This window comes from Monodon monoceros, unplaced genomic scaffold (assembly GCF_005190385.1).
Source record: "Monodon monoceros isolate NGI ecotype Baffin Bay Population unplaced genomic scaffold, NGI_Narwhal_1 Super_Scaffold_1, whole genome shotgun sequence".
Classification (NCBI taxonomy): domain Eukaryota; kingdom Metazoa; phylum Chordata; class Mammalia; order Artiodactyla; family Monodontidae; genus Monodon; species Monodon monoceros.
In genome coordinates this window covers 57,530,473-57,556,562 of record NW_021703765.1, presented here as the reverse complement: position 1 = coordinate 57,556,562, position 26,090 = coordinate 57,530,473, and the positions used below count along the sequence as shown (strand labels likewise).

The 26,090-nt window shown below is 41.3% G+C and overlaps 3 protein-coding genes across 12 annotated transcripts in view; 1 reads left to right on the top strand and 2 right to left on the bottom strand.

Annotated features, from left to right (window-relative positions):
• The window catches only part of TWSG1 (twisted gastrulation BMP signaling modulator 1), a 33,938-nt gene extending 25,432 nt beyond the window's left edge, over positions 1–8,506 (bottom strand). The window contains exons 1-2 of one of the 2 annotated variants that reach the window (XM_029233822.1): positions 8,368–8,506; positions 6,673–6,829 (exon numbers count right to left, since the gene is read on the bottom strand). In XM_029233822.1, the coding sequence (XP_029089655.1) occupies positions 6,673–6,795 (123 nt within the window). In that variant the 5' untranslated portion in view covers positions 6,796–6,829; positions 8,368–8,506. Of the gene's footprint in view, positions 1–6,672; positions 6,830–8,055; positions 8,237–8,367 lie in introns of those variants that run through there. The other variant, XM_029233832.1, reaches the window with a different exon arrangement.
• Positions 7,968–8,876, top strand: LOC114892804 (basic proline-rich protein-like). The gene is made up of 2 exons (XM_029218107.1): positions 7,968–8,107; positions 8,150–8,876. Exons 1-2 carry the CDS (start codon positions 7,968–7,970, stop codon positions 8,874–8,876), a joined length of 867 nt encoding a protein of 288 aa, XP_029073940.1.
• An 8,088-nt stretch (positions 8,877–16,964) lies between these two features.
• Positions 16,965–26,090, bottom strand: part of ANKRD12 (ankyrin repeat domain 12) — a 113,591-nt gene continuing 104,465 nt past the window's right edge. For 6 of the 9 annotated variants that reach the window (XM_029223190.1, XM_029223180.1, XM_029223164.1 and 3 more), the window contains 3 exons: positions 22,083–22,226; positions 20,188–20,283; positions 16,965–19,546 (listed from right to left, as the gene is read on the bottom strand). In XM_029223190.1, coding sequence (XP_029079023.1) covers positions 19,361–19,546; positions 20,188–20,283; positions 22,083–22,226 — 426 coding nt within the window. In that variant the 3' untranslated portion in view covers positions 16,965–19,360. The remainder of the gene's footprint in view (positions 19,547–20,187; positions 20,284–22,082; positions 22,227–26,090) is intronic. The other 3 variants (XR_003793602.1, XM_029223197.1, XR_003793601.1) reach the window with 3 other exon arrangements.

Genomic DNA, 26,090 nt, shown 5'->3' with positions numbered 1-26,090 from the left:
AGAGAAATCCACGTAACAGAATGGGGAGGTGAGGGGTGGAGACACACCTCCATCTCCATCAGTAAAACTTCCAGTAAGTATTCTCAGGATATCTGAGAAAACAGTGCATTCAAATACAAGTAAAAGTGTTGAAAGAAAAATTAACAAGCAGAAAATAAGAAGTAAAATTTTAAAGTTATTGCTAAAATTTAAAAATTCAATAGAAAGTGTTCAAAGGTAAAGTCAAGGAACTCTCCCAAAAAGCAGAATAAGGTGAAAACAGACTTAAGATTTACGACACTACATACAAGCAACGAACAACCTGAAAATGAAATTAAGAAAACAGTTCCATTTACAACAACATCAAAAAGAATAAAATACCTATGAGTAAACCTAACAAAAGAAGTATAAGACCTGTACGCTGAAAACTACAAAATACTGTTGAAAGAAATGAAAGAAAAATTTAAACAAAAGGAAAGACACTCCTTGCTCATGAATCAGAAGACTTAATACTGTTAACATGGCAATAATTCCCAAATTGATCTACAGAGTCAACGTAAACCCACTCAAAATCATAGCTGGCAATACCAAAGGTACAATCCATGAAAGGAAAAAATGGGTAATTTGGACTTTTAAAATTTAAAACTTCTGCTCTGCAAAAGACACTGTCAAGAGATTAAGAAGACAAGCCAGGGGACTTGCTGGGAGGTCCAGTGGTTAAGACTTCACCTTCCAACGCAGGGGGTGTGAAGTTTGATCCCTGGTTGGGGAGCTAAGATCCCACGTGCCTTGCAGCCAAAAAACCATTAACATAAAAATACAGAAGCAATACTGTAACAAATTCAATAAAGACTTTAAAAATGGTCCACATCAAAAAAAATCTTAAGAAAAAGAAAACAAGAAGACAAGCCACAGACAGGGAGAAAATGTTTGCAAGAGACACATCCGATAAAGGACTGTTAATCCAAAAGATACAAAGAACTCTTAAAACTCAACAGGAAGAAAATGAACAACTCAATTTAAAAATGGGCAAAAGACATAAAGACACCTCACCAAAGAGGATATACAGACGGCAAATAAAGCATATAAAAAAAGCTCAACGTGTCATTAGGAAATTGCAAATTAAAACAACGAGATACCAATATACACCAATTAGAACAGCTAATATTCAAAACACTGACAGCAGCAAATGCTGGTGTGGATGTGGAGCAACAGGAACTCTCACTCACTGCTGGTGGGAATGCAGAACCGTACAGCCACTTTAGAAGACAGTCTGGCAGTTTCTTACAAAAGTAAACACACTCTCAGCATATGATCCAGCTATTGTGCTCCTTGGTATTTACTCAAATGAGTTGAAATTTTATGTCCACACAAAAACCTGCACATGGATGTTTGTAGCAGCTTTATTCTTAATTGCAAAACCTGGAAGTAATCAAGATGTCCCTCAATGAGTGAACAGAAAACAAACTGTGATACACCCATAAAATGGAATATAAATAAGTAAGCTATCAAGCCACAGAAAAACATGCAGGAACCATAAATGCATACTGCTAAATGAAAAGAAGCCAGCCTGGAAGGGCTACATACTGTATAACTCCAACTGTATAACATATTGAAACAGCAGAATTATATAGACAGTAAAATGCAGTGGGGGATGCAGAGGCCATGTGGAAGCACAGGGGATTTTTAGGGCAACAAAACAATTCTGTGTCACACTGTAATGGCAGATATATGACATTATACATTTGCCAAATCCATAGAACTGTCGAACACAAAGCATGAACCCTAATGTAATGTAACGTGGACTTTAGTTAATAATAGTATGTCAATATTGGTCCATCAATTGTAACGAATGTACAAACTAATGCAAGATGTTAATAGTAGGGGAAACAGTGGGTATGTGTAGGGGAAAGGAGTATATGGGATCCTTCTGCACTTTCTGCTCAATTTTGCTGTAAACCAAAAACTACTCCAATTAATAAAGTCAAATATATTTATATATAAAAATCCTAGCTGGCTTTATTACAGAAATCAACAAGCTGACCCTAAAATTTATATGGTAATGCAAGGGCCCAAAGTATTAAAAACAAATCTTGAAAAACAACAAAATTAGAAAATTCATACTTTGTGACTGTAAAACATACCACAAAGCTACAGTAATCAAGACAGTGTGGTACTGGCAAAAAGACAGATATATAAATCAATGGAATACAACTGAGAGTCCAAAAATAAACTCTTACATTTATGGTCAAATAATTCTCAACAAGAGTGTCAAGATAATTCAACAGAGAAAAAAATAATATTTTCAACAAATGATGCTGAGACAACTAGATATCCATACACAAAAGAATAAATTTGGACCCCTACCTAATACCATATATAAAAATCAACTCAAAATAAATTGCAGACCTAAATATAAGAGCTAAAACTACAAAATTCTTAGAAGAAAACAGACAAGTATATTTATAGCCCTGAGTTAGGCAATGGTTTCTTAGCTACAACACCAAATGCAAAAGCAACAATAAATAAATAAATAAATAAGACTGCATCAAAATTTAAAACTTTTGTGTTGCAAATAATACCATCAAGAAAGTGAAAAGACAACCCACAAAATGGGAGAAATTATTTGCAAGTCATGTATCTGATAATGGACTTGTACCCAGAATATATAAATAACTCTTATAACCTAACAATAAAAGGACAATAAGCCAATTAAAAAATGGGCATTGGTTCTGAATAGACACTTCTCCAAGGAAGATATATGAATGCCAATAAGCACATGAAAAGATGCTCAATATCATTAGTCGTTAGAGAAATGCAAATCAAAACCACTTCACACCCACTAAGATGCCTATAACAAGTGCTGGTGAGGATGTAGAAAAATTGGAACCTGCATACACAGTGGTGGAAATGTATACAGCCACTTTGGAAAATACTTTAGTGGTTCCTCAAAATGTTAAACATAGAAAATATGACCCAGCAACTCTACTCCTAGGTATATACCCAAAAGAAATGAAAACAGATACCCACATAAAAACTTATACACAAATATCCACAGCTCCATTACTTGCATAGCCAAAAGGTGGAAACAATCTAAACATTCATCAACTGATGAATGGATAAATTAAATGTGGCATATCCATACAGTACAATATTATTTGACCATAAAACAACAAAGTACTGATACATACTGTAATATAGATGAATTGTGAAAGCATTACGCTCAATAAAAGAAGACAGGCATAAAAGACAACATATTGTATGATTCCATTCATATTAAATGTCCAGAATAGGCATATAGAGATACTCTGATTAAAAAAATATATATTTAACACATAATAATAGTTGGTTGCTTTCTCTAGAACTATGTAGAATTAGAAGGAAACTCTGAGATGACGCAGCCGGTCAAGTCACAGTGAAGATGTGGCAGATTGTATTTTCCAAACATGGCCACGTCATTCACCCCATCCACTAAGCTCACCTTAGTGTTACACTCGTGCTTCTCCATCAGAGGCGGGGCCTGTGTACCCTCCTCTTAAATCCAGGTGGGCCTACCACCATGATGGAAGTAACACCATAACCTCAATGGCGTGGCCATAAAAGGCAATACAGCTTCCCCTGCTGTGTTTCGTGAGACACATGGTCTTGGAAGCCCTGAGCCAACATATAAGGAATCTGGCTAGTCTTAAGCCAGCATGCTGGAGAAGTCATACAAAGAGACTACTGACAGGGAGGGAGGAAAGGAGGGGAGAGAGAAAGGGGGCCAGGGGGGTGAGAGAGAGAGAGAACGAAGAATCTTCCTAGCCCAGCTTTGTGATATCCAATACAGCAGTCACTAGCCACATGCAGCTGTTTAAATTTAAATTAATTCAAATGATTAAATTTAAAAATCTGCTTTTCAGCCACACTAGTCATATTTCAAGTGCTTAACAACCACGTGACTAGTTTCTACTGTACCTGACAGGGCTGATGTAGACCATTTCTATCATCATAGAAAGTTCTAGTGGACAGCGCTGCCTCAGGTAATTTCAGCTGCCAGCCTTCAGGCCGCCCAGCTAATGTTGTGTGGTGCAGATGAACTACCAAGCACCACACAGGATGCAAATTCATGCTCAAAATAAACGTTGTTGTTGTTTCCAGCCACTGACCTTTGGGGTGGTTTGTCACACAGCCACAGTGAGGGAATGCAAGGAGAGTAAAGGGCAGAATGTGAAATAATCAGCGGAGTCCATAAAACCAGGTAAATGGTAGAACCAATCACATTTCACTGCAATGTCCAGTAAGTGCTTAGCACAATGTCATAAGTGCTTAGGAATAAATGAACAAGAAAACCCTCAATACTCGAGGCCTCTATCATTTTAACCCCAAGCACCCTGCCACTATGCACCAGAAGCACTGTCTCTACTATTCCAGAAAAAGATTTGATGATTCCTAGTTCTGAAGGAACAGGAATCAGAAATGTTTGCATCAGTGAATTAGTGGTTTAAAAAAAAAAAAAAAAAGAGTCCTACCTTCTTTCCAATGAGTTTACTAAAATCACCATTTAACAAGCAGGTGAAGCTTCACCTGATTTTCCAGTTTTTACACTTAATTTTTACTCTACTTTTTGAAGCATTTTGTAAGTGTTACAGAATTTGAAACTGAAAAGCAAAACAAACAAAAACTTCTGAGAGTTTTTATCTATAGTAACCAAACGCTTTCTTCTTTAAATACTGCCTTACCAAGCAAGGTCTTTCAAATAAAATCCAATTTTTAATTATTTGAATAATGGAAATTACAGACTTGGAGAGTCAAAAAATAATCTGAGATTTAAGTATATTTCTACCTAAACATGAATATAGCAATTGTTATGAGACTTTATTTCCAATAATGAATAATGAAGATACATTGAAACAACGTGGTAAGTGGCACAGATTCACCTCTGACCACAGCACAAAGCTGGACTTCATGAGAAAACTACCAAATTTTCAGCCAGCACAAGCCTAAGCAGACGTACCATATCAAAACTTCCATGTAGGGACTTCCCTGGTGGTGCAGTGGTTAGGAATCCGCCTGCCAGTGCAGGGGACATGGGTTTGAGCCCTGGTCCGGGAAGACCCCACATGCCGCGGAGCAACTAAGCCCGTGCGCCACAACTACTGAGCCCGCGCACCTAGAGCCCGAGCTCCGCAACAAGAGAGGCCACCACGAGAGGCCTGCGCACCGCAACGAAGAGTAGCCCCCGTCTGCCACAACTAGAGAAAGACTGCACGCAGCAATGAAGACCCAATGCAGCCAAAAAAAAAAATTAAATTAAATTAAAAAAAACTTCCATGTATAAAACTACGTGATGTTAAAGGATTATTGTTAATTTTTAAAGTGCTAATAGCTATGTTTTCAAGAGTTCTTATCTTTCAGAGATAGACTATACATTTATGATAAAATAATATCAGGGGTCTGACTGACACTAAACAGAGCTATAGGGTGAACAGCGCAGGGGAACAGAGATGAAGCAAGGGTAGCCCCGAGTGAATGATGGCTGTAACTGCTGATTATTACTGCTGTTCATTATACTCTTCCCTCTTCTATTTACGCTTAAAAACATCCATAGTGAAAACCCTAACCCTAACCAACCAACCTCTCTAGTTAAATGTTTTGGTTAAAATGCAAAGTGAGGGTACAGAGTATGAGATGGTGACCACCACACTCACATAAAGGCCAGGCTTCCCAAAATTTTAACTATTAATGAGGACCAAAATGTCACAAATCAGCACATAATGCCTCTCATCTATAAAAATCATTACCACTTCTAGTACATACAAATGCTCTCATGTCAGGATTACAGCTAAGAGGTAGCTGAGTCATACTTTATACAGAATTCTAATATGTGTGGTTACTGAATTTCTTAGCCAACAGCTGGAAGAGAGGCTAATAAATACAGACCCAAGACTGCTGACGGTCTAACAGGATGGGAAAAGAGAGAACAGCTGTGTAAGACATGAAGTTCACCACTAATTAATGCAACTTTAAGAACAGTAATAACCAGTATGTGTATGGAAAGGCCACAGGCTTCGGGTTCAAATACAGGCCACCTTCCACAGCCACTTAATAGCTCTGTAAACTAAGCCATTACTTAACCTCACTTTTCTCTTCAGAAAGGCTTGCCTTGATGGCTGAGAGAGAGATCACTGTCAAGCATCTTGGAAGCACATTCTCCAACACCTGCAACCTTGAGAAACCCTGACCCTGAATCCCCCAGCTCAGCTGCTCCTAGGTTCCCAACCCTCAGCAACTGCGTAAATAATAAATGTTTACTGCATTAAGTTGCTGTTTGGGGTAACTTGTTACTTAGCACAGACAATTAGTGTATTACATTTAGGGAACAGTTTGTCTATGATTTGACTAGCTAAATTTTTTTTTCTAAGTATAGTGAGTCTCTTTGCTATGTAAACTAGATTATACAAGGGAGCCCTTTAATTCATCCGAGTAGGCTACTCATCACCTTGTAACAGCATGTTTACAAAGCTGGATATCACTTTCCGTACTGGACTCCTTGAGTCTGACATTGCTTGTATGCAAGAGAAGTATGGGGGCAAAACCCCGGACCAGTGTCATGGCTCATTACCTCAGACCTTACATGCTCTATCTGTATATATGTGCTCTGTGTCTGCGCTACAGTATATTGTAATAGTAAAAAAGTACTCTTAGTCCTACCTGAATGAGGCATTTGCTCACATCACTAGCACAGAGTGCTTTGTTACAACTCAGTGACATGGGGACCCATGTCAGGAACACCAGGATGGCTACAGTAAGCATAACAACAGAGCGTGACTTCATGTTTCTTCAAATACAATCACCAACTCCCAGGACGCTAAACAAACAAACAAAAAGAAAAAAAAAACAACAAAAACTTTAATTCAAAGGCAAATGCTAGGGTAAAAACAAATACAAAAATGAAAATCAAATAAATAAACCAAGACTCATTGTGTTAAAAGACTTTTGAGTGACTGTTTAAAGATTATTCTCAATGAAAGATTACTTAAACACTCAAAAAAAAGCTACAATACACAGTAATATCTTGTTAGCCATCTTCAAAGATATAGAATTCTGAAATTCCTCAGAGTACCCAGAAATGGTGACTGTGAAAATTAAAGTGAATATGTGTGTGTGTGTGTGTGTGTGTAGGTATACATACCATCAGTAACCTGAAAGTATCAATATGTAAAGCAAATAAGTAGTTTCAACGCTGCACTGCTTTGCAAAACAAAAAAAAACTATTAATATTGTATTATAATTTAAAAAACATTTATCAATATTTTAATTCTTAGAATTAAGACAAATTTTAAAAATGCAAATTATTCTAGTGTCTACTTGTTACTATCTCATTTTGTCTCTTAACATAATTAGCCAAAATGAAGCAGCTCAGCGGAAGGAGTGGACAGTTGCTCCTTAAATAATTTAGCGAATAACAAAGGGAATAGTAAATTATTAACTGCATTAAGAACTCTAACTTACCAAAATGTGAAGATATTCTTTTAATTCTCTACCTTAGGTACCAGTGATTCTTCAAAGATATTGAAGAAAATATTACAGTCCAAAAAGAAAAAGGAAAGAAAGACCAGCACAAATTCTGACAGTGGCTGAACCACCAACAGTCATTAAACTTTTAAAAAGGAGAAGATAAAACTTCTTGGGGTTTAAAACACACCCCCCAAACAGAATCAATTAAATAAACGACTAGTGATGTAAGACGGATAAAAGGTGCGTTTATGGGCCTTTATGATTGCTGTAAACCTGTATTCTAAGTGTTAGCAAGAACAATAAAGCAAAGGCAAGAAGAAGGTGAAGAGTACCGGGCTCTGTGCCCGTGTGGCTCGGTTCTGTAGGAGAAAGCCCCAGGGGCCGTGGCCGAGGCCGGGGGGACCCTCCTGGGACCGTCAGGACCCACCGCCCGCTTTACTGAACCGCACGCCCAAGTCCGGTGACTCCGGAGCCACCGGCACGTATTCATGGAGGCCAAAGAAGGCATCGGAAAACGGATTCTTCCAGAGCTAGTTTTCTCCCCACAGCAACTGAAAATGGGATATTTTCCCCCACCTCACGGCCGTCTGCGTCCCGCTCCCCGAACCTCCCCAGAACAGGCGTCCAGGTGAACGAGGCACGCAGAGGCAGGTAACCGAGCTCCTCCTAGGGGAGCGGCTCCCTCCGGGGCCTTGGGAACAAAGCGCAGCAGCCGAGCGGGAGGCGCTGACAGCGGCCCCGGCCGCCGGCGGAGGAGCCACGCCCCACGCCCGCCCCGCCTCGTAGCCGCGGAGGCCGCCCAGGCCGCGCGGGCCCGGTCCTCCCGCTCCTCCCGCCCGGCCGCGGCCTCCAGTCCCAGAGCGGCACCAGCCACCCCCGCCCGCTCACCGTGCGCCGCGGCGCCGCGTAGCAGCCTGGCTCTCGTTCCCCGCGGGTCGGCCGAGCGGGCGCGCCGCTCTATGGAGGGAGGCAGGCCGCGCCTCCACTCAGTCCTCCGCGCAGCGACCCCGAGCCGCGGCCGTAAAACAGGGAGAGACCAGCCCGCCGCCGTTTCGCCCCCGCCCCCCGCTTCCCTCCGCCCCCCTCGGCTCCCGCCGCCGCCGCCAGCTCCCGCCAGGAGGCGTCTCTCACTCCCCCCGGCGCTCCTGTCCGCTCGCGACCCGGCCCCGCCCAGGCCACGCTCCCCGCGGGCCCAGCGCGCCCAGGGTCCCACCCCCTACCCGGCCCCGCCCCGACCGCGACCGCGGCCGCGCCCACCCGGCCCACGCGCGCTGTCCCCCTTCCTCTTCACCGTCCCCGTCTTCGGCGCCTTGCCGCCCGCCTCGGGCTCCCGCAGACTCTGCCGCCCGGCCCCTTCTCCGGGCTCACCCTGCCCTGGTCCCGGAGCTGGGACGTGATGTGCAGGAGCTCCTCGCCTCCTCACAGCCACCCTGGGAGCTGGTCTCGGCCCCGTTATGGGGATGCCGGACTGACTGATGCACCCCGCTGGTACTCAGTGCAGCTCATACCTGAATCCCGTCACTGACGTCGGAGACAGGATTTATTAAAAACGCAGGCTTCCGGGGTCTGCCTCAGACCTACTGAATAAGGGTCTCCAAGAGTAGAGCCTTCGTCCCGCAGTGCACTTATAATGCCGAGCCCTTCGTGGGCGCCCGGCTTTGTGCTCAGCGCTAGAAGAGGGCAGGGGCGCCATGGGTGCTGGTCCAGAAGGTCGCAGGCCAGGGGAGAGGACGGATGGACACCTGGACAGATGGCAGGAGACGCCTGCCCAAGCATGTGTGACCAACAGTTAGCCTGTAGATAAAGGCGACTGAGAATGGCACTCAGTTCTTTCCCACAACCCTGGGAATTTGCTTTTTTAAAAGTTTCCAGAGTTATTAAGTTGGAGCCCATTGTACTTTTCCTTTGGAAATGGTACTAGACCATTTTAGACCTAGTACTAATGTCTTAAGCTGGTAGGATCTTAAATGCCCACATTCCCCTTGGTTGATGAAGAAAACAGAAAGAATGGAAAGAGTTGATTGCCTAACGGGGTGGACTGCATTATTGCTGTTAGTCCATTTTTGTACAGTAAGTAAGTATACATTTCAAAAACCACCCCTGAAAATTATCCGAAAGAAATAATTGAGTGTACACAAATTTAACTTTAAGGATCTTATTCTTAGCATTACTTACTGGTTAAATGAACTATGATACAGTGCAATGGGCTAAATCAGATATTAAAAACTAATATTGTAGATCAGAGGTTCTCAAACTTTGTAGTCTCAGGACCCCTTTACACTGTTGAAAATTATTGAGGGCTCCAAAGAGGTTTTGTTTATGTGTGCTACATCTATCAAAACTTTTGAAGTTAAAACGGAAATTTAAGAAATAATTATTATCTCATTTAAAAATAATAGACTCTGTTATATGGTAACATGAATATATATTTTATGAAAAATAAGTATATAGGGCTTCCCTGGTGGCGCAGTGGCTGAGAGTCCGCCTGCCGACAGGGGACACGGGTTCGTGCCCCGATCCGGGAAGATCCCACATGCCGCGGAGCTGCTGGGCCCGTGAGCCATGGCCGCTGAGCCTGCGCGTCCGGAGCCTGTGCTCCGCAACGGGAGAGGCCACAACAGTGAGAGGCCCGCGTACCGCAGAAAAAATAAAAAAATAAAAAAATATATATATATTCCAAGACAAAAAAAAAAAAAATAGTGAGAAGAGTGGCATTGTCTTACATTTGTGCTATTTAATGTCAAACTTAATAGAAGGCAGCTGGATTTTCATATCTGCTTTTGCATTCAAACTGTTGCAATATATATTATATCCTCTAAAAAAACTACAGTGTGAGAGGAGACTGAAAAGGCAAATAATGCATTAGAATTAAAATAAGAATAGTTTTGAGCTCATGAACTACCTGAAAATGTCCCGGGACCCCCAGGGTCTCCAGATCACACTTGGAGAACTGGTGTTGCAGAGAAATACCACTGGCATGGAAAGAAATTCATGATATATCAACTTTTAAAGCAGTGTGTGTATTTTCAGAATGAAGATTATGAGCGAATTGTGTTGATGTTTTTTCTTTGTGCTTGTCTGCATTTTCTCATGTCTTTGCCTGTATTACTTTGGTAATAAGATAAAAAATAGTTATTTTTAATTTAAAGATCCTCTTTGATAAGCTCTAGAAGATCAAATGTCCGTTGAGCCTCCAGGTGGCTATCAAGTTGTTCTGAATGGGTTTGGGAATTTGAGAGCTGCAGGGGTTATTGTAGTGGCTATTTTATTTTACCAGAAGCCTTTATGATCAATGCGATAAAGCCTCTTAGTAGGGTTTGATGAAAGGGTCAAATGTCACTGATTCACGTAAGAGTCAATCACCTGATACAGACGCATCAGTGGTTGACCGTCAGCCAACTACAGTGTAGAGGTGACTCGTTTCCTATTGCTGCTAACAAATTACTGTAAATTTACTGCCATAAAACAACAATTAATTTTCTTACCTCCTGAGCTCCTCCTCCTGTCAGATCAGCGGTGGCATTAGATTCTCACAGGAGCGTGAACCCTACCATGAACTGCACATGTGAGGGATCTAGGGTGCGGCTCTTTATGAGAATCTAATGCCTGATGATCTGAGGTAGAGCTGAGGCGGTGATGCTAGGTCTGGGGAGCGGCTGCAAATATAGATTATCATTAGCAGAAAGATCTGACCATAATAAATCAATTACTTGCAGACTTATATCAAAACCCTATCAGTAAGTGGCAAGTGAAAACAAGCTCAGGGCTCACACTGATTAAATGTAATGCACTTGAATCATCCCGAAACCATCCTCCCCTCCCCCCACGCCCCATCTGTGGAAAAACTGTCTTCCACAAAACTGGTTCCTGGTGCCAAAAAAGGTGGCGGACTGCTGGGGTAGAGGGAGTGAAGCTAGGGGAGGGGGTGTTATTCTGCCCAGCATAGAGAGATAACAAGGACAATTGTAGTTTGTGAACTCACTCTTGTAGGTGGTCCTTCTACACTCTCACCTTTGGGCCTCCCCTCACCCCAGCCAATTCACCCCAGAAGACAGGGAGCAAAATGGGAGCCCGAGACAGAGGTGTTGGGTGCCCCTGCTAAGCACTCCAGTTTGGTCGGATTCTCCACTTCTGAGCTTCCTTACAGGAGTACGGGCAGAGCCCCCGGCCCTGCCGGAGGTGGGACTGGACGGGGGGGGGGGGGGGGGGGGGGGGGGGGGGGGATTGCTCGGGCCTGTCTGGAGGAGGCGTCCAGCCTGTGCGCCTTTCAGCCTGTGGAGACAGGAAGACTTCTGTGTCCCAAGGAACCGGCTGACTGCGGCAGCTTGGGGATTATGGTTTGGAATCCACTGTCCCATTCTTAATGCTTTCCATCCGAGAGACTCAGCTGAATTAGCTGATTCGATTTACAGATTTGAACTAAAGGAGCCACATCTAACAGCCTGGCAGCCTGTGGTGTGGAAGGAAAGATCTAGGGATGGAAGGCCCTTTGGGAAGAAACCTCCTTCCTCCACCCTTTCCCCCACCTCTTCCCTCCCTGCTTTGTTGTGGGAATTACCGCAAAGCTCTCAAAAGAATGGGGAAAGGAAAACGCTTACTTCCAAAGGCCTCTCAACTCTTCCTGTTTTAAACAAGAAGAAATGTAGAAAATCTTGAGGCTATTTTTGTTTTGTTTTGTTCCATTCTGGGTTCATAAAATACTTATAATTCCTTCTGCAATGAACGGTTGTGAATCCACCAGGCAAAAGGAACGCCCAAGCAAGCTTTTCCGAGGCTCAGGTCCCTAGGGCTACAGGAGGCCTAGCAAACCTCTGGGGAAACTGCCCACCCCGCCTGCTAAGAGAAAATGCTGTTTTGGCAGATGTTTGCAAAGGGCTATCAAGGGCTATTGAGAGATTTACAATCTCAAAAGCTCTTAAGGCTTCTCAAAATCCACTATTTACTCATGGCTCACTCTTGCCTACCAAATTAGGTCCCAACTTTGTAGCTTACTGATTTAGAATATTTCTTAATTTATATTCATTTCAACTTTTTCCTTTTCTTCTGATGAGAGAGAATTTAAAAATTTTGGGACTTCATGTGCGACCCTGGCCATTTTTAGCCCCTGGAGATTGCACCTAGCTTCCTATATATTCCTTCAGTCTTTTTTAAGTCACATGTATTAACACATGTTTGCAAAAAATGAAATTATGCTAAGAATACTTCACTGCAACTTGCTTTTTCCCATTTGGCATATCCAGAACGTCTTTTCATGCTAGTAAATGTGGATCTTTTTTGATGTTACACAAATCCTCTCCACAGAGCCAAGGTGGTCTATTTGCATGCTTCATACTTCCCCACTCCTGTATTCTGCATTTTTCTTTTTGCTTGGGACATGATTCTTTTTTCTTTTTCCTGGCTACATAAACCCTATCCACTCTTCTTAAAAAAATTTTATTTTATTGAAGTATAGTTGATTTACAATGTTGTATTAGTTTCAGGTGTACAGCAAAGTGAATCAGTTTATATATATATATGTGTGTATATATATACTTTTTCAGATTTTCTATTATAGGTTATTACAAGATATTGAATATAGTTCCCTGTGCTATACAGTAGGACCTTGCTGATTATCCATCCTACATATACTAGGTTTGCATTTGCTAATCCCAGACTCCCAATCCTTCCCTCCTCCACCCCTCGGCAACCACAAGTCTGTTCTCTACTTCTCTACGTCTGTGTGTCTGTTTAGTAGATCAGTTCATTTGTGTCGTATTTTAGATTCCACATATAAATGATGTCTTATGATATCTTATGGCATTGTCTTTTTCTTTCTGACTTACCTCACTTAGTATGAGCAGTCTTCAGTGGCTGGAAACCTTGTTTCCACTCTGAAACTCATGGGGGTGCACTGAGGTGAGAGGCTCCAGGGCAGGTAAGAGGGGACACGGGACTGCGTCACAGCTGTGCTGTTTTATCCCACGTGGAGACAGAGCAATTCTGAGGCAAGAGTTCTTTCAGGATTGTGTTGGGGAGGGCTAAACATAACAAAACAACAAGCGAACGGAAAAACAAAGAAACCCACACACCAACCCTCCACAAGAAGGCAGCTGGTCTCCTGCTCTTCACCTGCTTGCCAGCATCAGCCTGTTCCCTCCCTCTGAATTAGTGATGTCTTTGGACTGGATTTTTGTCTGCCTCCATGTTGAGCATACACTTTTGCTCAGTGAATGTTTCCTCGTGAAACTTCCACCATAGTGCTAACTTATGTCAGAAAGCCAGAGCTTCTAGATGCCTCTAAAGGACAAACTGCTCCTTTTCACCACCTCCAGCCTTCGTTGTCATTAATTCAGGGACTCAGATGGCTTCAACAGGGCTTCCATCTGTAGTATCCCTGATTAGACTGTACCTGTCCAGGTTTTCTATTCTTTTTCCCTTAATCAGTGACTTCAGCTTTTTGCCTTTAAGCCGGTCAGATTTACAAGTCGAGGTTTTTCTTTCTTCCCTTCATGCTTTTTAAAATATGGATGTGACATTCATCTTTTTCTTTTTTTTTTTTTTTTTGCGGTACGCGGGCCTCTCACTGTTGTGGCCTCTCCCGTTGCGGAGCACAGGCTCCGGACGCTCAGGCTCAGTGGCCATGGCTCACGGGCCCAGCCGCTCTGCGGCATGTGGGATCCTCCCGGACCGGGGCATGAACCCGCGTCCCCTGCATCAGCAGGCGGACTCTTAACCACTGCGCCACCAGGGAAGCCCCATCTTTTTCATTTTTAAGTACCACGCCCATTTCACAAAGCACGTTGCTGTGATTCTCTTTCCCTTTTAGGAAAACAGAATTTTTGTATTCTCCAAATATTCCAATTGGGACAGTTACACAAGTAGTTTAATTAGAGCATTCTGAGGGACTTCCCTGGCTGCGCAGTGGCTAAGAATCCGCCTGCCAATGCAGGGAACACAGGTTCGAGCCCTGGTCTGGAAAGATCCCACATGCCGCGGAGCAACTAAGCCTGTGCGCCACAAATACTGAGCCTGCGCTCTAGAGCCCGTGAGCCACAACTACTGAAGTCCGTGCGCCTAGAGCCGGTGCTCTGCAACAAGAGAAGCCACCGCAATGAGAAGCCCACTCACCTCAACTAGAGAACGCCTGCGCGCAACAACGAAGGCCCAACGCAGCCAAAACTAATAAAATTTAAAAAGAAAAAAGCATTCTGAGATAGACGGTTGAAAATATAGTACTATAACTTATTTTAGCAAACACTGCTTACGTTAAGAATGTTTGCAATGACAGAATTTTTTGCCTCGAATCCTTGCCACTAAAACCTAAATGCATGGATATGCATACATTCCTTAAATTCTTATGGACGTTAATAAAGACCTACCTGACAAAGGGCTTGTGTGCAGAATAAGGACTTCCTACAAATCAATAATAAAAAGACCAACACAATGAAAAATGAGCAAAACGAGGACAGTTCACAAAATAAAATGTACAAATGGCTGTTAAACATATTAAAAGATATGTTCAACCTCTTGAGTCATCAGAGAAATGCAAGTTAAAAGCACAGTAAGATACCACTACATATCCACCAAAACTGCTAAAATTGAAGACTGACAACACCAAAGATTGATGAGGATTCAGAGCAACTGGGCCTGATAGTTGGCAGTAGGAGGATAAAACGGTACAACCCCTTTGGAGAACTGTCAGTTTCTGATGAAGTTAGACATACATCTATGCCCTATGACCTGGTGACTGTACTCCAAGGTATGGGCCCAAGCAATGAAAGAACGTGTTCACAAAAAAAGATTAGCATGTTTAGAGCAGTTTTATTCAGCCCCCAACTGGGAACAATCCAAATGTCTACCAACAAGAGTGAATAAACAGGCTTGTACAATATACTTCCACTCAGTAAGAAAAAGGAACAGATGACTGACACATGCAACATGAATTTCAAAACCTTATGTTGAAAGAAGGCAGACGCAAAACAAGTGTATACTGTTTGATTCCATATACATGAAGCTCAAGAACAAGTACAGGTAATCCATGGCGCCGGCAGTCATCAAGCGGTGGCCTCCGGGGTGAAGTACTCTGCAAGGGGGCAGGAGGGAACTGCGGGGGGAATGGAAATGTTTTGTATGCATCTGTCAGGACTTATCAAACTGCCTACTTAAGATGTGGGTATTTTTATTGGATACAAATTACACAATTAAAAAAAACTGAGGAAAAAGGTACCGCTCTTAAGCTGAGTGATGGGCACACAGGTGGTGTTTTTTACTCTATAGACATACGCTATATATGCCTCATTCTCTATATCAACAGAAAAATTTTCTTTAAACGTCAATCTTTCCAGGGACTTCCCTGGCGGTCCAGCGGTTAAGGCTCCAAGCTTCCACTGCAGGGAGCACAGGATCGATTCCTGGTCGGGGGAACTAAGTTCCTGCATGCCTCGCAGCATGGCCAAAAAAAAAAAAAAAGAGGTCAATCCTTCCACATGTACTTACCTTTTGAGCCATTTGATTAATTAGGAATTATTTAAACTTTAAGGTTTGAAAAAGGATTAAAAAAGAATTGTGGAAATGCTTCATTTAAAATACAAGACATGACTACCTCATGAGTTTTAAAAAGTCAATTTCCCCTACATAAAATTTTTGGGTTTTATGTGTCAGAATATCAGAGATAGAATAAAAAATATTGCTAACTTTTTGGATAACTAAGAAAAATACATATTTAGCATTGCTCAATTTCTAGAATAACTCTATAATTCCTCAGTCTGTTAAAATGAGCTTCAGGGGATCTTTGCTTGAGATTTTTTTTTTTTTTTTTTTGCGGTAAGCGGGCCTCTCACTGTTGCGGCCTCTCCCGTTGTGGAGCACAGGCTTCGGACGCGCAGGCTCAGCGGCCATGGCTCACGGGCCCAGCCGCTCCGCGGCATGTGGGATCTTCCCGGACCGGGGCACGAACCCGTGTCCCCTGCATCGGCAGGCAGACTCTCAACCACTGCGCCACCAGGGAAGTCTGCAGCATGTCTAATACTTAAAATTCATTTTCGAGACCTCATTTCCCGAATAGACTTGAGCTCAAAAGGCTAATTCTTCAGAGGTTGTTTCCCCAAAATGAGTATTTTGCAATTTTGCCTGCTGCCCAAGTAAACACTGGTGTTGGGCTTGGAGTCACGTGGGAGTGGAAAATAAAAAAAAAACACTTAACACATTTCACTCTTATTTTTTCTATAAAAATATAACTCTTTATTAAATAACATGCACAAATATCTAGTCATTTATTAAACAGATATGATTTAGAACAAGATTTAAAGAAATACAAATCCTCAGGTACAATTTAGTATCTTGTTCATGATATCTGAATAGTTAAAAAAAAATCACTGATTAAACTAACCATCCTTTATTTCTCTTTCAGAATCCTATATCTTTTTAGGCATATACCCCATTCCAAGTTTTTTTCTAGCACTTTAGAGCTTCAGAATAATCTTTAATATCAAGAGCCCTTAACTTACTTACTTAAGTATAAATTCCCAAGGAGAAGGCATTCACTTTTTTTTTTTTTTAAGCTATCCCGATTAGCTTCGAATGAGTCACTTTACAAAGGGAATCTGCAGAAGCAGCATCATGGCAGACAGGCTCCAGCAACTTGAGGTACCACTGAACAGGGTGAGAACTGTGGTTAGTACTAAAAAGCTGGGATGACTAAAATATGCCAGATTTCTGCTTGCTTGGTTTTTCTCTTCTGCAGCTTGTTCTGTTTGGCCAAACAGTGATTTTTTTTCCATACCCCCTTCTCTGGTTGAACCATCAGAACAAACTGCTGTATAAACTTACCCTTCTCTTATTTTCTATGATTTCAATGCTCAATAATCTGTTTTTTTTATTTTTAGGCAAAAGTATAAACAAAATTTGCATTAAGTTTTTCATATTAAAAACTATTGCTTTTATAAATTAGTTTTTAATGTTCCCAGCCTTAATAAACTTAACTTCAACAAAACCAGTGCTTCAAAATCTACCCTGCCTTTCTTGGCCCCATTTATCCAATAAAAAAGGCCAAAATCTTTCATCTAAATTTCTAAAGACTACTACATCCAATCTTTATAATAAAGTCCTTGCACTGTGTATTTTTCACACGTGCTGCTTTATTGCGCATGCCAAGTACAGTATCAATTAAAATATAAACTGATGTAAAAATTCAAAAATCCCTAAGCTTAATATATACCTTTGCACTCAAAAACTTCAATTTTACATTCTTTCCCACTAGCTGGGATTTCCAACTTGCAAGCTGAATTTAAATAACTTTATTCCTCATATATTCTTTTCACTTTTCTCAATCAGAATAAAAAACACCCAGTATTATTTTATAATTCAAGAAAGTATTGTGGAAAGTTCTGTAAATCTTATCTCATATACTTATGATCAATTTTACACATAACCCATCTTCTTTCCAAAAATGTTTAGTAAGTTTAACAGCAGGTTTCAGATCTGAAATATTCCTGAATATTTAATTTACATCATGTTACAGGAGAAACTGGACTTTTTCTAAGTATACTGCTAATTATTTCATTAAAAACAGCATACCAAATCTTATTTTAATTATAAAATTTTGAAAATTATATGTTTTGCATCTTGATACAAGGAAGAAATACAACATATTAATCAATATTTCATAAACACTGCAGAGATCGATCAGAATATGCCCATTTCTTTTACCTATTTTGACTACCAAATATCTCTTTTTTGAGCGCTCAGTTGTTATTTTAAAAGTGCAAAGGTTATTAAGCTTAGAACATTATATTTAAGCAATGTAAAAAAGTTTTACAATGATTTAACATGACCAATAAAATTTATTAAACATATTTACATATATTCACAGATTCTTTCATATTTGAGTATTAAAATAGACATTTACAATTTCAGAATTTTCATTCAAAGGCATTTTTGGGGGGAAGAGGAGAATAGGCTCTATCGTGAGATGAAAAAAGAGCTGTTTCTTTGCATGACTAATTCTAAATAAAATGTCCAACATAGTAAGTCATAGGTACTATCCTGGGAGACTGGTATGAAACACCTTACACTACCGTCAGGCATCGCTATGGAGAGAATTAAATTATAGGAAGCATGCAGTATGGCTAAGTCACAGTCTCTACAGTTCTGTGATGGAAACAAGCTAACTCAGACACGCATGCCTTATTTAAAAGTCCTGCTACCTCAACACACTATCACTACACTCCATACCATACAAACTACAACTTTGGTCCTTAAACATTAGACAAAACAGTTTTACAATGATTTCTTTGTATATGTTTTGACTACCAATCCCTTTGTATACATTTTGACCATTAATTACAAGATTTACATCTGCACAATATGTATAAAATAAGTTATTAAAAAGGAAGACAATATTAAAACTTTCAAAAAGAAAGCTGTACAATTAACTTACAGATATAATAAACTGAAGAAATTTTGTGCCAAGTTTTCCTTCCACATTAGAAACTATTTGGTAGGAATTGAGCCTTTTAGTTTGCTGATCTGTTTTAGTAGAACTTGACAGAACCTCAACACCCGTGGTCACCTCGTACGTAGAGCACTAACAGCTTCCAGCGCCATTAGCAGATCCTCAGCTCCCTAAACATCTACCTCGTCTGCCAACGTGCTCCAACGCGATAGTCACCTTTCACCAATATAAATAATAGTTTTCAGTTAGAAACTGCTTGGATCTAAGATCCAAAATAATTCTTTTCATTTTTAATAAAATGACAGTGTTTACTACATCACCAACTTTAGTTGAACTTTACTAATAGCTGTGAAGGCATAATACCATATTTTTGTCAAAAGGCAGCATTCCATAGTATAATACTCTTAAGCCTCACTCATTTAAAACACCACCACCAGGAAGTCACGGCTGCTATATAGGAGTCAATTCAAAGTCATCATTCACATCAACAAGGGGCACGTAAAACTCCTGGATTTCATAAATGCTGATAGATTTATAGGTGGCAGGATCGAGTTCCTGGAGTTTGAGCTGCCATTCTAACCTCTGGACGGCATTTAAAGCTGCAGCTTCATGTTGTTGCCTCATTAAAAGACAGGTCTATTTAAAAGAAGAGAAGAATTCAGTGATTATTTATTACAATTGCTTTGTTTAAAAATTAATCTCATGCGTCGTTTCTTTAGGGTGTAAGATGGATATACTAGGGTATGTGAAGCTTCTGAGTTACACGTCCATTTCTGGTTTACCCTGTCTGTATCCATACACCAAATACTTATGGGCCCACAACTTCACACTCACCTAACAGACTTTAATTTGAAACTGCTCTTTCAAGCAATAAAATTTCAAATTATCAGAAGAATCAAGAAAATCTAAGGAAAAGTGATTTTTGAAATGATTCAAACCAAATAATTTTCTTTACAGATTACTTGCAAAATACATTTCTTCTCTTCTTGTTCTCCCCTCTTTCACATGCTGGAACTATAATCAGACTCATACACTGGATAACAAATATGAAGATCTCCATTAGAAACTGCTTTTTCTCTGGTAGCTGCACCATGTATATGAAATTGGACCCGAAAAATGGGGGGGTCTTTATCTTCCTTTATCTTCCAAAGTGCGACCTCATGAGGATTCACCACTAACTGGTCTTTCCTTTCCTAACCATTCCTCTCTAACACAGCTACAGTTTCTGTTTATGAAGGGGAAGTATCCAGTTAAAGTGAACTTCTAAACATACATACCTTTAATTTGTCAAATTTATCGTCCACATCTTGTAACCAAGACATGAATTGTCTTGCATTAAAACGATCCCTCACAGAAGTTTTACTGTCATCAGACTGAAAGAAAACATTAAAATTGTTGGATATTATAAAATAAAATAACCTACTTTAAAATCTGTATGCCATTTTATCTTTTTATGGTATATTCTACTTTTAAAGGAATGACGAAAAGTATACTTCAAAGAAAGATAACATAATCTGAATATTTTGAAAATCTGATAAAGTATTTCCATACTGAGATTAGTTATTAGAATTATTAGGGTGCTGGGTTTAGTTATTAATTAAATAGAATCCTACCGATCTGTGTGTCAAAAATGTCTCAGAAAGGCATGTCATATGAAGTGACATGCCTGTGACTTCTTATTAAAGCACAATCGATTAAGAAATTAATTTTAATGCTATCGTTTACCACATGTAGGGAGAAAAAAATGTTAAGGTGGGAGACAGGCCTTTGGGGCTGACATTTCTTCCAGGACCAGTCCTTTGGAGTGCTCACAAAGAAATTCTATACCAACTCTTAAGAATACCAGTTTTGGTATTCTTTTAAGATAGGCTATATTCAAACGTCAGCTTTGTATCTTACTGTGTAATCTCAAACTAATTACATAGTCTTTCAATTTTCTATTCTGTGAAATCGGGTAACAGCACCTCTTTTAATCTTGAGAATTGAGAGTCACTAAGCCCTTGTTCTAACGCTTGGGCAATGGGAAGCACTGGGTCTGACAAACAACCGCTGCTGTTACTGCCGCCAAAGCTCTGACCACCAACCAGCACCATCGAGGTGGCATCCAGGCAACGCAATCACACTACTCACATTCTCGGCTGTTACCACCTCCTCCTTGGTCTTCAGGTAAGACCTTTGGACTGTTTTAAATTTTATTATTGAACCTTTTTTATTATTACAAGTTTATTTTGAAAAGGAAGAGGTCTGATATGAGAATGGCTAAAGGATGGCCCAAGCCCCTACCCAAGGAAGCGGACTTGTTCCTTAGTCCCTCAGCAGCTATGCTCACCTGAACAAGCCTGCTCCTCAGTGGAGAGACCGTCTACCAACTGTAAAGCCAGCCGTACAAGGGTGGGTAACAGGCCCACAGTCATCCTCAAGACGATGACTAAGTTCTTCTGCCCTTCAACTATTAGGTGGCTTGTGGCCTGATCCTTTTTAGTCTCTGATTTGGGGATCATTCTGAGGGTTTACTGGGAAAATTCACTTCTTTTCAGAAATTCTCTTTATAACCCATCTGGGACTCCTGTTTTGTTTTTTTTGTTTGTTTGTTTTTTTTTTCAGGTGAGAAAAATAAAGTCCAGAGAGAACTAAGTAACTTTCTCTGTAATATACTGCATATACTTTGTACCTCTATAGTTTGTCTGATTTAAAACAGTATTTTCTAGTCTTTTTTGGTGATAATCCTTCACTGTCTGTGTTTATACTTTTATATTCTGTCTTATGACCAAAGAATTTCATTCTGGTTTATGAAGCACAAAAAAATTCTGAACAACTGATGTCTAGCTCTGAATTCACGTAATTTACATGTGGCAGTAAACTCTTTTCAAGCCGTAGCTCCAGTTTTCCACAGTTGTGTTAATTTGTCCCAACAACATCCAAGATCCAAACAAAGCCTGGCCCTCTCTCAGCACTAGCACGACCTGAGCTCCACCTGTCGCCCTTTCTAGCTTCCAGCAGCTTCCACTTTAGAAGCAACTTACAAGTTATCTATAAAAAGCACTTTAGTGTGCAAGAGTTGTTTTCTCCTTTGAGCTTTACTGATTGTTGAATTCATGTTTCTTCTGAGGACCCAGATTACCAAAGGTGCCTGCTATCCTAAGAGCACTAAAGGCCATGGCTAGTCCTTTACCTGGGCATCCAGGGGCACGCTGTACACTTCTGCATCCAGGAGAACAGTGCATGCGCTGAACGGCAGTGTCTGATTTGCCAGTGTTCTTGCAGCTCTGTAATGAACCCGAAGAACTTCCTGTTCATTGGATACAATGAGTTTTTCCTAGTTGAACAAAGAATTAAAAAAACAACAATTCTTCAACCACTTGTTCTTCAAATAAAAATAAAATCACTTAGGGCTTCCCTGGTGGTGCAGTGGTTAGGAATCCGCCTGCCAACTCAGGGGACACAGGTTCGAGCCCTGCTCCAGGAGGATCCCACATGCCGTGGAGCAACCAAGCCCATGCGCCACAACTGCTGAGCCTGTGCTCTGGAGCCTGCGAGCCACAAATGCTGAGCCCGAGTGCCACAACTACTGAAGCCCACGCGCCTGGAGCCCGTGCTCTGCAGCAAGAGAGGCCACCCAATGAGAAGCCCGCACACCGCAACGAAGAGTAGTCCCCGCTCGCCGCAACTAGAGAGAAGCCCGCGCACAGCAACAAAGGCCCAACACAGCCAAAAATAAAAATAAATAAATTTAAGAAAATAAATAAATAAAATAAAATCACTTAAAGTGCTAAAGAACTTCAATCTCAGAGCAGTTTTTCTTTCACAGTAAGCTTGAGAAATTTGAGAACTCCAAGGGTTCCAAAAGTATAAGCAAATTTCCTTTCCAAAATCAGCAGTCTCTTTTTAAAAATCATCTTAAAATGTACAATGATGGCTTCTGGTATACAGTTGTCCCTTGGTATCTGCGGGGGATTGGTTCCAGGACCCCCACAGATACCAAAATCCATGGATGCTCAAGTCCCTTATATAAAATGGCATAATATATGCATATAAGCTACACACATCCTCCCGTATACTTTAAATCATCTCTAGATTACTTATGATACCTAATACAAGGTAAATGCTGTGTAAATTTGCCAGTGTGTGGCAAATTCAAGTTTCGCTTTTTGGAATTTTCTGGAATATTTTTTCTTGAGTATTCTGATGTGCGGTTAGTTGAAACCATGGATGCAGAACCTGCAGATATGGAGGGCCAACTGAATTCACCAAGATGTTCAACCATCACCACTAATTCCAGAACTTTTTCATCACCCCAAGAAGAAACCCCATGCCCATCAGCAGTCACTCTGCATTCCCCTACTTCCCCTGACAACAGCGACTCTACTTTCTGTTTCTATGGATTTACTTATGAACACTTCACACAGATGGAATCACATGGTAACCTGGTCTTTTGTGACTGGCTTCTTTCACATCACATGTTTTCAAGGTTCATCTGTGTTGTAGCATGTATCAGTACCTTATTCCTTTTTTTTTTTTTTTCCCCCTCATTCCTTTTTACCACATTTTTTTAATCCATTCATCAGCTGACGGTCTTTTGGGCTGCTTCTTCCTTTGGGCTATCATGAATGAAGCTGCTACGAACACTCATGCTCAATTTTTGTTTGAATGTATATGTTTATTTCTCCTGGGTAAATAACTAGGAGTGGGACTGCTGGGTTATAATGGTAGTTTTATGCTTAACTTGCTGACAAACTGCCAAAATGTTTTCGACAGCAACTGTATCATTTTATGTTCTCCCCAGCAATGTATAGGGTTCCAGTGTTTTCACACCCTTGCCCATATATGTTTTTGTCTGTCTTTTTTATTATATCCACTCTAACTGTTCTGACGTGATACACCATTGTGGTGGCAGCTTCTCTTTTATAATGACTCTTTCATAGCAACAAACACACTGTACTCTAATGCTAACTACAGTTGACCCTTGAACAACGTGGGTTTGAACCGAGCAAGTCCACTTATACATGGGTATTTTTCAATAAATATGTACGACAGTCCTACACAATCCATGGCTGGTTGAATCCATGGATGCAGAAATGTGGATACGGAGGGCTGACTCTAAAGTTATAAGTTAATTTTTGACTATGCGAGGGGTTGGTGCCCCTAACCCTCATGCTGTGCAAGAGTCAACTGTACTTGTAAACCTCTGACAATCACAGTACAATCCTGCCTTAATGTGTTAAGTGGGATCCAAAACTTCCACTTATGTAATACACAGTCACTCTTTTGTAAGGTTAATGCCAATATAGGCAATCCTCTGCATTTAGCAGATGGGAATTCCTGAGGTCCTGCTGCAGACCTTAGCCTGTCTGGAAGGCTGGGCTGGGAGAAGACTAAACATGTGGCTGGTCTTGTCCCCACCATGTTGCCTATTCACCCCTCAACTGACAAGAAATTTATCCTTCCCCCATTCTTAACCACTGTGCCACCAGGGAAGCCCTGACAGTCCTATTTAATCTGCTATAAATTGTTATGTGATAAATGACACTCAAAAAAGAAGAGTTAAGTCCAATACTTATAATTTATGAATTTAAGTGCAAGTTTAAGGTGGGACTTTAAGTGATAAATATCCAAACACGTGGTCAGATACTAAGAAAAAATAGCTAGAAGAAAAAATACTTTCTAAAAAGTTGGCTGGGGACTTCCCTGGTGGCACAGTGGTTAAGAATCGCCTGCCAATGCAGGGGACACAGGTTCGAGCCCTGGTCCAGGAATATCCCACATGCCGTGGACCAACTAAGCCTGGGTGCCACAACTACTGAGCCTGCATGCCACAACTACTGAGCCCACGTGCCACAACTACTGAAGCCTGCGCACCTGCGTGCCTAGAGCCCGTGCTCCACAACAAGAGAAGCCACCGTAATGAGAAGCCCGTGCACCGCAAGGAAGAGTAGCCCCTGCTCGCTGCAACTAGAGAATTCCTGCGCGCAGCAACAAAGACCCAACACAGCCCAAAAAAAAAAAAAAAAAAAAGGTTGGTTGTAGTCTTGCAGTGATAAAGAGCAATAACCAAAAATCTTTTTCACCATACAAGAAAGAAATACATAAAAAAAAAAATCCATTTAGTTTATTTATTTTTGGCTGCGCTGGGTCTTTTTTGCTGTGCGCGGGCTTTCTCTAGTTGCGGTGAGCGGGGGCTACTCTTCGTTGCATTGCATGGGCTTCTCACTGCGGTGGCTTCTCTTCTTGAGGAGCACAGGCTCTAGGAGCACGGGCTTCAGTAGTTGTGGCACACGGGCTCAGTAGTTGTGGCTCGCAGGCTCAGCAGTTGTGGCACATGGGCTTAGCTGCTCTGAGGCATGTGGGATCTTCCCAGACCAGGGATCAAACCCGTGTCCCCTGCATTAGCAGGTGGATTCTTAACCACTGCGCCACCAGGGAAGTCCCAGATACATTCGTTAAGTCAGACCCCCTCCCCTAAGATAATTAACAGAGATATGTGGCTTAACTGATAGCCTACATATTCCACTTTAGATCATCACTCTTAATGCTGTGTCTTTGAACTTCTAGAGCAGAGCCTCTCAAACAATGTCTTCTGAGAATGGGCTATGCCTCTCCCAAAGTACTGCCTTCCTCTTAGTTCCTGGGGAGGCAGGTAGGATGCGAGGTGGCTCTGAAGTCAGAGACTCTTGGGGAGGCAGGTAAGGGGCCAGGGGCTCTGGCTGCAAGATGTGTTCATTCATCTAGCACAGTATTCAAATGTTATCATATTCTATGGGAAAAATGCCCTCAGAACAGAGGTTCTTAGCCTTCGGTCCTCATACTCCTAAGAAGCCTCTGGACAGAATGAGGGGAAGGTCATCTGTGAACCTGAATGGGAAAAATTACGTCTTTATTTTTGCTCACCTCCAACTGGCATTTCTTTCAATTATCAATGTAGGCCACAAACCACAGTGATGCCAGAAGTATTTGCAACTTTGTCATCCATAGAAATCACAACTATTTTCAATTCCTGTTAGAGTTGTTGCAAGTATTGCCCCCAAGTTTTTATACTGATTTCTTCTTTGAAATTCCAATAGTCATTAGACCTGCTACGGTATGACATGTGATGGCAGCTCTTCCATGTAGAGACACCTGTGCTACACTACACAGCTGGCCAACTACCAACCAGTTCTTCCCACTGTAGAGCCAAATGGCAGAG